The sequence below is a fragment of the Pundamilia nyererei genome, unplaced genomic scaffold (assembly GCF_000239375.1).
Source record: "Pundamilia nyererei isolate P.nyererei 1_Seehausen unplaced genomic scaffold, PunNye1.0 scaffold00025, whole genome shotgun sequence".
NCBI lineage: Eukaryota > Metazoa > Chordata > Actinopteri > Cichliformes > Cichlidae > Pundamilia > Pundamilia nyererei.
Genome location: NW_005187426.1, coordinates 4787997 through 4798138, shown reverse-complemented (window position 1 = coordinate 4798138; position 10142 = coordinate 4787997). Strand labels below are relative to the sequence as shown.

The 10142-nt window shown below is 39.4% G+C and overlaps 2 protein-coding genes across 2 annotated transcripts in view; one reads left to right on the top strand and one right to left on the bottom strand.

Moving 5' to 3' along the window:
* rec114 (REC114 meiotic recombination protein) overlaps positions 1-4825 on the bottom strand; it is a 6964-nt gene extending 2139 nt beyond the window's left edge. Inside the window, exons 1-2 of the mRNA XM_005727699.2 lie at positions 4462-4825; positions 65-154 (exon numbers count right to left, since the gene is read on the bottom strand). Coding sequence (XP_005727756.1) covers positions 65-154; positions 4462-4545 — 174 coding nt within the window. The 5' untranslated portion in view covers positions 4546-4825. The remainder of the gene's footprint in view (positions 1-64; positions 155-4461) is intronic.
* A 3787-nt stretch (positions 4826-8612) lies between these two features.
* The window catches only part of hcn4 (hyperpolarization activated cyclic nucleotide-gated potassium channel 4), a 64330-nt gene continuing 62800 nt past the window's right edge, over positions 8613-10142 (top strand). Inside the window, exon 1 of the mRNA XM_005727698.1 lies at positions 8613-9288. Within this exon, the coding sequence (XP_005727755.1) occupies positions 8618-9288 (671 nt within the window). The 5' untranslated portion in view covers positions 8613-8617. The remainder of the gene's footprint in view (positions 9289-10142) is intronic.

Genomic DNA, 10142 nt, shown 5'->3' with positions numbered 1-10142 from the left:
TTGTTGTATGTTGTGTTCACACAGAGAAATCTATGAGAAAAAAACAGTAACCTACTCTACTTACCAAGCTTTCTTGTCCCTGCAAGACCAGCAAGTGTCCAGATTCCACAATTGTGAGGACAATTTCAGGTTTGTTGTCCTTTGCCTCAAGTACCTGATGAAGAGAAAAATATTGAATTAGTCATTGCTTTTCCTAGAAGTAACTAGATATATGCATTTCTAAAGGATGCTTTTTTTTAAAAATCAATAACATTGTTATTTTTTACTGATTAAGATAAATAATGTAGCTTATTAATATAACAATGACAGTAATGTTTTTTGTTTCTGCTACATTTTAAGTCTTGGTTCAACAGCCCAAAGGTATGTGTACCTGATACAATTTCATGAAAATTAAAAATGTTCTTAAAAGAGATGCACTACCCAATATGGCTCATGAGTATCTGGAATAGCTTATTATTATTATAAAGTTAGTCAGATAAACTCTTGTAATTCAATGTTCACAACTTGCCTTTTCACTGAATTTTACAATTTGCAATTGCAATCTTGTGTGATCAATGTAAATGCGACTTAGCTCAGTTTAAATAACATGCTTTGACTCAATGTCTCTGAGCTGCCCTATGATATAGATGTACTTTGGTTTCATTCATTGGTGTCATTAAGAAATACACAGCTCTAGCTTGCCATCTAGAGTCTGGTGCAGTTAATGAAAGAAAACAGCACAAGGAATGGAGTTTTTCAAACATGAAAAAACAAAAACAAATGCAGAAACAGAAACAGAAACAAAAAGATAATTATACAACCAGTAGGTACAACCAGTGAAATACTTTTATACTTTGAATAGAATTATTTTTAAAAATGCAGTAATTATCTAAATAAATAGGCTTTTTCTACCATCAGCTGTTTGTTACTTCATTTTCATGTTTAATACCGAAAGCATAAACAGCCCAAGTACATGCTCTATTTGATTGGGAATCTGGAGAGTCTGGAGTCTGGGTCAATGCCTTGGGCTATTAGTTATGCTCCTTGAGTTCTTCTTCAGCAGTTTTTGGAGTGTGGCAATAGGCACTGCCAGGCTGCAAACAGGAGGGTCTATTGCCAAGAGGGGTTGCTTGGTCTTTCGGTAGGTGGTTCCTGTCAAGTAACATCCATGAATTGCAGCACCCCTTGTTTCCTTGCAGAAACACTGATTTTAATGTTGCGGCTAATATGTCTATATTCCTACAGAGACAACATTAGAGCAAAAAGAAAATTAATGTAAGATATGGTGCAGTTGTAGTGTCTCTGTGCCTCAGCACTGCAAGACGTAACCCAAAGTACCTCCTGCTACTAGATAGCATAATGAAGGTAGTTTTAATGTTGTTTTATGCTGCAACTCATAGAAATTAAGGAAAGGAACTTTGAGTTAAGTTATTGTTCTATTTTTAATCTGTTCCCATAGATCTGATTTTATGTCTTGAAGGACATGTGACTAAGTTTTTATACCACACAATTATATGAATATCAAAACTGAATTTAAATTAGGGAAGAACTAAGTAAACCATCAAACAAAGGTGCTCCCAGTCAGCACATATTCCATCTGATATAAAGTGGAAAGCCAAATACTGTAAGTCATTTTTTTCCCTAGTTCAAAAAAGATCTTTGATGGTCGACTATGTAAAATATGTACAGAGCCCTAAATCAAAGCAGTATATAAAAACTTTTCAAAGTTGCTTTTTCAAATATGTAATCTCATTTATATGCATACAAAACAATAAAAATATATTTATCCATAAATTCATGTTAGTATATACAATGCTGTTAAAAAGTATTTTTTCCCACCTCCAGATATTTATTTACTTAGTGTTTGTCACACTGACATGTTTCAGGTATTCAAAGACATTTTAATATTAGAAAAACGTAACCAGAGAAAATGCAAGACATACTTTTTAAATAGTAATTTTATAAATCAGGAAAAACCCTCCAATGTCATTTTTTACGCATTTATGCATCTGAATCAAATCTAAATCTGGATTCTGACAAGCCCACTCCAAAGCCATTCAGTGGTAAACTTGCTGGTGTGTTTCGGACCATTGTCCTGCTGCATAACCCAAGTGCCCTTGAGCTTCAGGGCACAAACTGATGGACCGAGGGGTTTCTGGTAGAAAACAGAATTCATGGTTCCATCAACTAGACAAGCCTTTATGGTCTTTATGGTCCGCAGTGATTTTTTTTTCCACCTTGGAAGCTTAACTACGGTAAGTGAAGCCTGCAGTTCTTTAGATGTTCTTATGGGTTCTTTTCTGACCTGGATGAGTCTTCGGTGCACTCTTGGAGTCATTTTGGTAGCCCAACAATTGTGGATAATGACTCTCACTGTGGTTTGCTAGAGTACCACAACCTTAGAAAACACCACCTGGGTCTGGGTGCAGTTCCCCCTCCAGGGGCAAGGGTACCTAGACCCGGTTCGTAGAGTACGCTTGGGGAGTGTGATTGTGTGTACAGTGTCTCTTTATGTCTGTCTCCACGTTGGTTGAGTGTGGAGTAAGTGCATATGAGAGCATGAGGGTGGGAATGGATGTTTGTGTCTGTGTGTGCCTGTATGTCTGTGTCTATATGTCAGGTTGGGTATCAGATGCCACCTCTCTGGGGACATCTCAGGCCCTCCAAGGTTTGGAGGCCTATCTCCCCCCACCACCACTTCCCCTGCCAGTGGCGGACTCCCTCAGACATCGGTGCGTTGGTGGTTCTTTGTGTCTGGGGATGGGCGTCCAGGTACACACCGGCTCACTCCTTGGCGGCCGCTTATCCGGGCCTGGAGCCTGGGGCTCGCTTGGGCCACTTCGGAGGTGGGGTGCCCCCGGCCTATCGGCCTGGGGCTCGGTCACTCAGGCACAGCTGGCTGCCGGCGGAGCTCATGGGCGCGTCACTGCAACTCCCCCTGGCTTCTGCTCCGCGGCTGCTGAGTGAGCCCTCATCTGGGACTCTCCTCAGCTCTTTCTGGGACAGTGGCGCGGCTGCCCCTCTGTTGGTCTTCCTTGGTCTCTTGTGTTCTGAGGGCCTCTGGATGTCTGGAGTTTTGATCTCCTCCATACCTGCTTCATGCCCTGGAGGACGGGGCTGTGGCCCCCCACACCCTCTAGCAGATCATTACATGAAGGACCCTTTTAAAAAAACAAGCGCGTCCATGCTCACAGGTGTACACACGGGTGATCACACCCACAAACTACACCCTTTTTGGCTCCTACCTCAAAGGACACTTTTCTGTTGATCTTATGTGCTGCACAACAATGTTTAATATTTAGTATTTACTGTCATATTCCCATATATCATTGTGATGTTGTTTATTCTATTACTCTTGTTCTCTTCTGCTTGTTTTCTTTTTTCTTTCTCAGCAGGTGATCCAGGTGATTGATATATGCATTTTTTTCTCTTTTTTCTTCTGCCCATTCTGTTGGTTTTTGTCTTTTGCCCTTCTCCCCCGTCCCTCTTCTCAGCTGTTTCTCTTTCCCTCTTTCTTTCTCCCCTTCTTTCTCCAGTCAAGTCTGTCCCATATTCAGTAAGTGAAAATAAAATAAACAATAAAAGGTGAATCAAATGGACCATTATGGCAAGGCTGGGATGGTCAATTTGGTAAAGTAAATCCATTGGGCATCTTTCTTTGCCTTTAGACAATAATTCTGATGGCAAAAGAGCCAAACGGGACCGGCAAAAAAAAAAAAAGAAGAAAGAAAAAGCTTTTTAATACTTTTCAGACTTATGGATGTCAATGATTTTGTTTCTCATTTACTCTGGAGTATCTTTAGATTGTGGCATGATGTGTGGCTTTTTAAGATCTTTCAGCCTGCTTCACTTTTTCAGACAGGTTCTATTTAAGTCTATTTTTTTTTTATTCAGCAAGTCTGATAGTAATCAGACAGTAATCAGACCTGGCTAGTGAAATTGAATTCAGCATAAAAATTAAATCATTATTTAAAAACTGCATTTCCTATTTACTCTGGTTACCTTTGTCTAATACTAAAGTTTGTCAGACTATCTGAAACATGTCCCGCAAATATTAAAAATTAACAATACCCCCCAAAAAAAATAAAGAAAGGGGGGGGGGCTTTTTCACAATTTTGTAGGTATTATACTATAGCTTAACTAAGGCTGGCAGATAACTTAAAATGTTCGTAGTAAATGGTTGTTATTAGAGATAATTAACACCACTCTGGGGTTTCATCAACAGTTATGGTGCTAAGGGAAAGCTACTCTTTATGAGTCACAAAATTAGACACGTTTCCTTAACTAGGAGGTGGGTTCTAAATAAAAATCCTAATGAACAATATATTAAGTACGTTTTTTTATTCGTGTGTGTATTTGGCCAATACGCTGCACTGACTAAAGTTATTGTCAGGCAGAAAGCTAATACAGCTAGGCTAGCTTAGGAAAGTTTGGCTAGCTAGGGCAAGGTTTTTTATTAATACGTAAATGTAGGTCAGTTACCTTCCACGGTGTTACACCTGTTTCCTTGGAGCCAGGGATGAAACGCCCATAGCGTTTTAACTTCCAAATACGAGTGGAGATCATTTCCAGCAGCGGAGTAGTTTTGTTTTGATATTTTCTGTCAAACCCAACCAGCTATAGCAGAATCCAGTGCCAGCAGAAGAGCCTGAACGAAACATGGACCGCGCGCGAAAATTAACGTCAGCGTCAACTGAGAGGCTTTTTTTTTTTTTTAAATAGTCAGAGGTGACAGTAACATTAAAGAGACATGACACTCAGTGCTGATTTGGATTACGTTAAAACACTTTGCCCCAAACCTTTGCCCAATACTTGTGTAATGTCAGTATTACAGTGCAATATATACAGTGGTAAGAAAATGTGGGTTTGCAGGGAGCTGTTCTGAAACATGTGACGGTGTATGTTACAAACCCAAGGTTCAGCATCACTTCCTCAGCAGGAAGCTGGCTCATGTCTCCACATGTGACCCAGCAAGTTTGGAACACTTGATGCTGTATGGGTGTACAGTAGGAGTGTGACTCCAGTTTCAGATGCAGGTGGACTGAACTGCTGAAATGTTCCATTATTAATAGTTAAATGTGTGGTTATAATGATAGCTAAATACTAACTATAATGCATTAGTTCAAGTGCTCCAGTATTGTTGAATGCTGGCTCAGTGACATTGTTCACTGGGATAAGAGCTGGCAATATGTCCTACTGGACTACACATTAAGACAACAGTGCATGTAGCAGTTTCTATTTTAATTTTGTTTTCTGTTCTCAGAGCAAAAATTTCAAAATGGCCATCCTAGCTTGAAAGTAACTCACAGTTTGTGTCTCTTAGATATATAGATACAGTTGTGTTTAGAAGTTTACAAACACTGATCATAGCCATGTGTGTCATGGTAATTATGGGTGTTTAATGATTCCTTTGAACTGCTCTTTTTCCTGGGAGCAATGATTGTACAGCATGCATCTTTAATTACCTTAAAAGACAGGATTTGGTTACACAAGATTTTAGTTTGGATTTTCTCTCATTTACACAGGGTCAAAAGTATATATACAGACTCAAATATCTGCATACACCAGTGACCACACCCAAGCTAAGGTATGATGTGAGACAGAAGATGAAAAACACAGGTAGGGTTAATAAGATTTGTATTATTGCAAATATTGCATTATTTCAAAATATTTAGAGTTCTAAGTAATGCAGACAGGTTGTGGTAGATTTAAGTTCTGCCCTAGAGTCGGTGTGTAAAGAAGGGGTGCCAAACTCTTAGTTTTGGGCCACAGCCCCATTTGAGCTTAAGTGGGCCGGCTTGAACTTTACCTAATATCTATAAAATAAACACCTACCTACAAACCACCTGATGTGTTTTACCTCTTTCAGTGAGTCAAATCTAATTACAAAAAATTGTGCTGTACTACATCAATGAATCCATCAGCATGAGTTAATGGACTTGCACTCTTAAGAAATCTATCCATCCATTCTCTTCAGGCTGGAGCCTGTCCCAGCTATCATAGAGGAGTGTTGGGGACAGTTGCCAATCTGTCACAGAGAGAGAGACAGACAACCATTCACACTTACACCTATAGGCAATTTAGAATAAGTAATTAACCTAACCCAACAAATTACATACAGTTGGACTATTGGAGGAAGCAGGATACCCAAGAGAACCAGCACAAACACATGGAGAACATGCAAACTCCACACAGAAAGGCTCTTGTGCAGTTAAACTCACAACCTTCTTGCTGTGAAACAACAGTGGTAACCACTGCACTGCCCAGCTTTTAAGAAATAAAACTGTAAAATTTGTAAAGAAAGTGACAACAAACTTGGACTTTGTTCTAATGTTACTTCACAGAAAATCAAAAAGGAAGTCGTTGTTCATCAATAATAATAAAAAGAACTTTTCTGTCATTTAATGGAAATCCTTTTCTTTTATTTAATGGCTTGTGTTTGTCGTCTTTGTCTTTATCAGTCAGGAAGCTGTAAAACTATTTCAGATGAAATGACTCAGATGAAATCATCAGTTCAGTCTTTCATGATGTGATTTATTCTTAAGGACAAAAAGCAGTGAAAAGTCCAGAAATGTACCTGCTCTGTAATTTTCACAGTTTGCAAACCCACCCATTGGGTCGGCGGGAAGTTTGACATCACAGGTGTAGAGGGAAGCGTTTCTTACACACTTTACAAATTGATAATTTATTCTTTTGTTTGCTACAAATTGTATTATTTATCTTGCATTTTCTTGCATTTTTAGTTAAGTTGGGTAATTAATTTGCAACCCATATAACTCACAGCCATTATTATTCAAAGGACATAATTGTTCCAATGTGGATGATTTTTGAAAGTTAAAGTTCTTAAAAATAGTGACCTAGTAAATGGTCTTGTTAATAGAATTGCAGAAAGGCACTGCTTTGTATTAGTGTGTCAATTAGGGGGGCTTTCACCAAATGCTGTAGGTATTTGTGGCTAGGATTCATTTCATTTTATTTTATTTATTTATTTATTTTGGGTATTGGAAGTTACATTATGTAAATCCAGCATAGTAAAAGAGATTCCCTAAATTATAATGTGGCTGTTTTGCATTAGCAAATTGCCTTCTATTTTTCAGTGTCTGCAGTTCTGCAATATCCACTAGAATAGTTGATAAAAGTTTTTTGTCTAAATTTGAATATATAACCTTTCTTCAGAAACTGCTGGCATTGATGTTTCTCAGTTTAGACATTGGGGAAGTGACACAAGATAAGATACTTTGTTAATAGTGAAAAAAGGCTTGTTTAATTAATGTTTTAATCGTCTACAAAATATTGCTGATAAAATTTGCTTTAGCTTTAAAAGGTTTTTGTAAGGATGCTGCACACAACTATCCTGGGTTTGTTTAACCTATTACAGTAACAATGTAGCTTTTGTAAAGCTGTACCGAAGACATGAGCGAAAGATGTCCTTGCAATGAAACTGTCATACTTGTGCTGCAGGAACTGTAAATGAATGAAATGAGACAGAAAAAAGGAAAACACACACAAAACGGAACACAAAAACAAAAGGACATTCATAATGAAGGCACTGATGAAATTAAAGAATCATAAGGCTTCGTTCACAAGACAAAATCCCTTAGACTATTTTTCTTTCTTTATCATCCTAGGCTGAAAATAAAAGGAACAATAAGCACAAAAGGGTGTGACATCCTACGTGTTATAAATACACGGAATTGGAAAAATAATCTTGAATTAGGAGATCACAGATTTGTTTATTTCCATCTGAGAATCCACCCGTATACCAATAATTTTATACAAGAGCTTCTTACCAAATTATAGACGAGTCTATTCTAGCTTCGTTTGTATTAGTGTGCGCAAATTACGCAGTAGATCAGACTGATTACAGCGATGGCAAGCAGGGTCCTTGGTCTCTTCCAACAGAAGACAACATCATGTTTTAACAATGGGCATGTTGGCTACCTGTAGCCTTAACTTAAAAGAACGGGAGAACATTTTAAGAATGGAGAGAGCTTTCCCCTTTAAACAAGGTGGGCTGAGCTTATTTGCAGTTCTCGCTCCTATGGCAACCCAATAGATCAGCATCATGAATATTCACAATTCACCAAAACGCACCCTGACTATGGAACAGTGATGTCAGCGGTCCCTGGAATGCTTTACTGTATTTTTGCACGATTGTGTTGCGTTGTTTTATGAAAGCTGACAAGACGTCTTGTGAAAAGAGCATCCTTCGTCGTGCATGACCTTTCTCTGGTCTCTGTATCACCGTCCGTCGGCACGTCTCTCACATGCCACGCTAAGGTGACTTTCAGGCAGTTTTTCCACTTTTGCGCACAATGTCGGAACGGCACAAAGATGTACATCGGGGACGCAGTGGCCAAGCGGACCGCCCAGGCTGTGTGTGAGGACATATGCAAACTGTCAGGTAGTCTGATTATGAAAAAGAATATCCCTCATCTGTTTCAGCAGAGCCACGGCGGTCCGTGTCATGTGTAGCAGGCTTTCAGGGATTCAGATTAGCTCCAGACTGATCGCTCTCACAAACAGATAGGGAGCGCGGAGCTTGTGGCAATAACCAGTACAATACAGGCTAACAATCTGGATTTATTTAATATTTCCTGCGTGTCTCAATGTCATAATGGACAGGTTGCACTCCTCCATGCGTAAAAGGCTCTACAGTTTGCCACAGCACATTGGACAGAAAGCATCTATAATGGGTGAAGGAGAAGACGCAGACAAGGACACCCGGAGGAAGAGCATTAGGATGAAGCCTTTACCGTCACCGTCGCCGACCTCTGGAGGAAGCTGCAAAGGCATCGGCGAGACCAAAAGTGGGGAATCTGTGATCATGGAGACGGACATAGGGAGACCTATGAAGACCAGCTCAAATGGAGATTGTCGGAGATTTCGAGGCAGCCTTTCGTCCATCACAAGTCGACATGTGCACGACTCAGACTCTGCGGAGGAGAGACGCCTCATCACTGAAGGGGATGTTACCCCGAGCGAAGAGAGCCCCCCTGGAGCAATCGGTGACGGGCAGCCGGATCAAGGTGCGCAGGAGGCCAGCAGTGGCGCTGGCGGTGGTGCCCAAAATGATTCTCCAGACCAGCAGTCAGGGTTTATAAAGTTGGATGGCATTGATCAAATTCTGCCGGACGACGAGAGATTATATCAGGCTGGGTTCATACACAGACAGTTAGGAGCAATGCTTCAACCAGGGGTCAACAAGTTCTCCCTGAGGATGTTTGGAAGTGAGAAGGCGGTTGAACGAGAACAAGAGCGGGTTAAATCCGCCGGATTTTGGATAATTCACCCCTACAGTGATTTCAGGTAAATTTAGTCACATCACACTTTCTTATTTCAAAAGGGAAACGGTTCACAAAAACATGATGTTACTGTGACTAGGCCCAGATGTTTTTCATGGTATGTCTCATTTACTGGGGCATTCCTCAGCTCAGAAGCCCATTTTTTTCCTTTTTGCTAAATTTTCTATTAACCACCTTTCCACCTTACTCTTTCACATTTAAAGACTGTATCTCCAGTCCAAAACATTCACTTTTAAAAAATAGAATTCTTAGAATGAACCAATTTCACAGAGTAAATCAGATTTTTTTCCCCCGCATTCATTAGTTTTAGTGTATCGATATTGCTACAGAGGCCTGCCGACACATTTAGTTCTTACAGAAAAACCCATCACATGACACAACCCAGTCCCAATTAGGATTAAACCCTTCTTATATAATAAATTCTATATAGTATGAAATATTCATTCTTTTTGGAGGTTTCTTCAGCAGTTAGAGAAAATCTCAGCATGGAGGACATTTTTGCTTAAAATTCATGATTAGGTCTTCATTTAAATAATTTCTAAATTATTGTAATGCACTTTTCTTTGTACTTTAATTTAAAAATAGGGTTATTTTATTTTATTTACAGTTAATGTAAATCATATTTCAAGAGTAGTTTAGAAATGATCATGTTTGATTCCTCCTTCAGTGACAGCAAACATGAATGGTGGGAGACAGCACTCTCTTTCAGGCCTGCAGTTTACTCTGTGGTTTTATTGCCATTTTTTTTTTTCTTTTTTTTTTATTAGCCAAGTATCCCTGATTTATGGCTACACAGAGGCTGTTAACTAACAAGTAAGACTGGCTTCAATAGCCTTTTAAACCAAACTACATTCATGT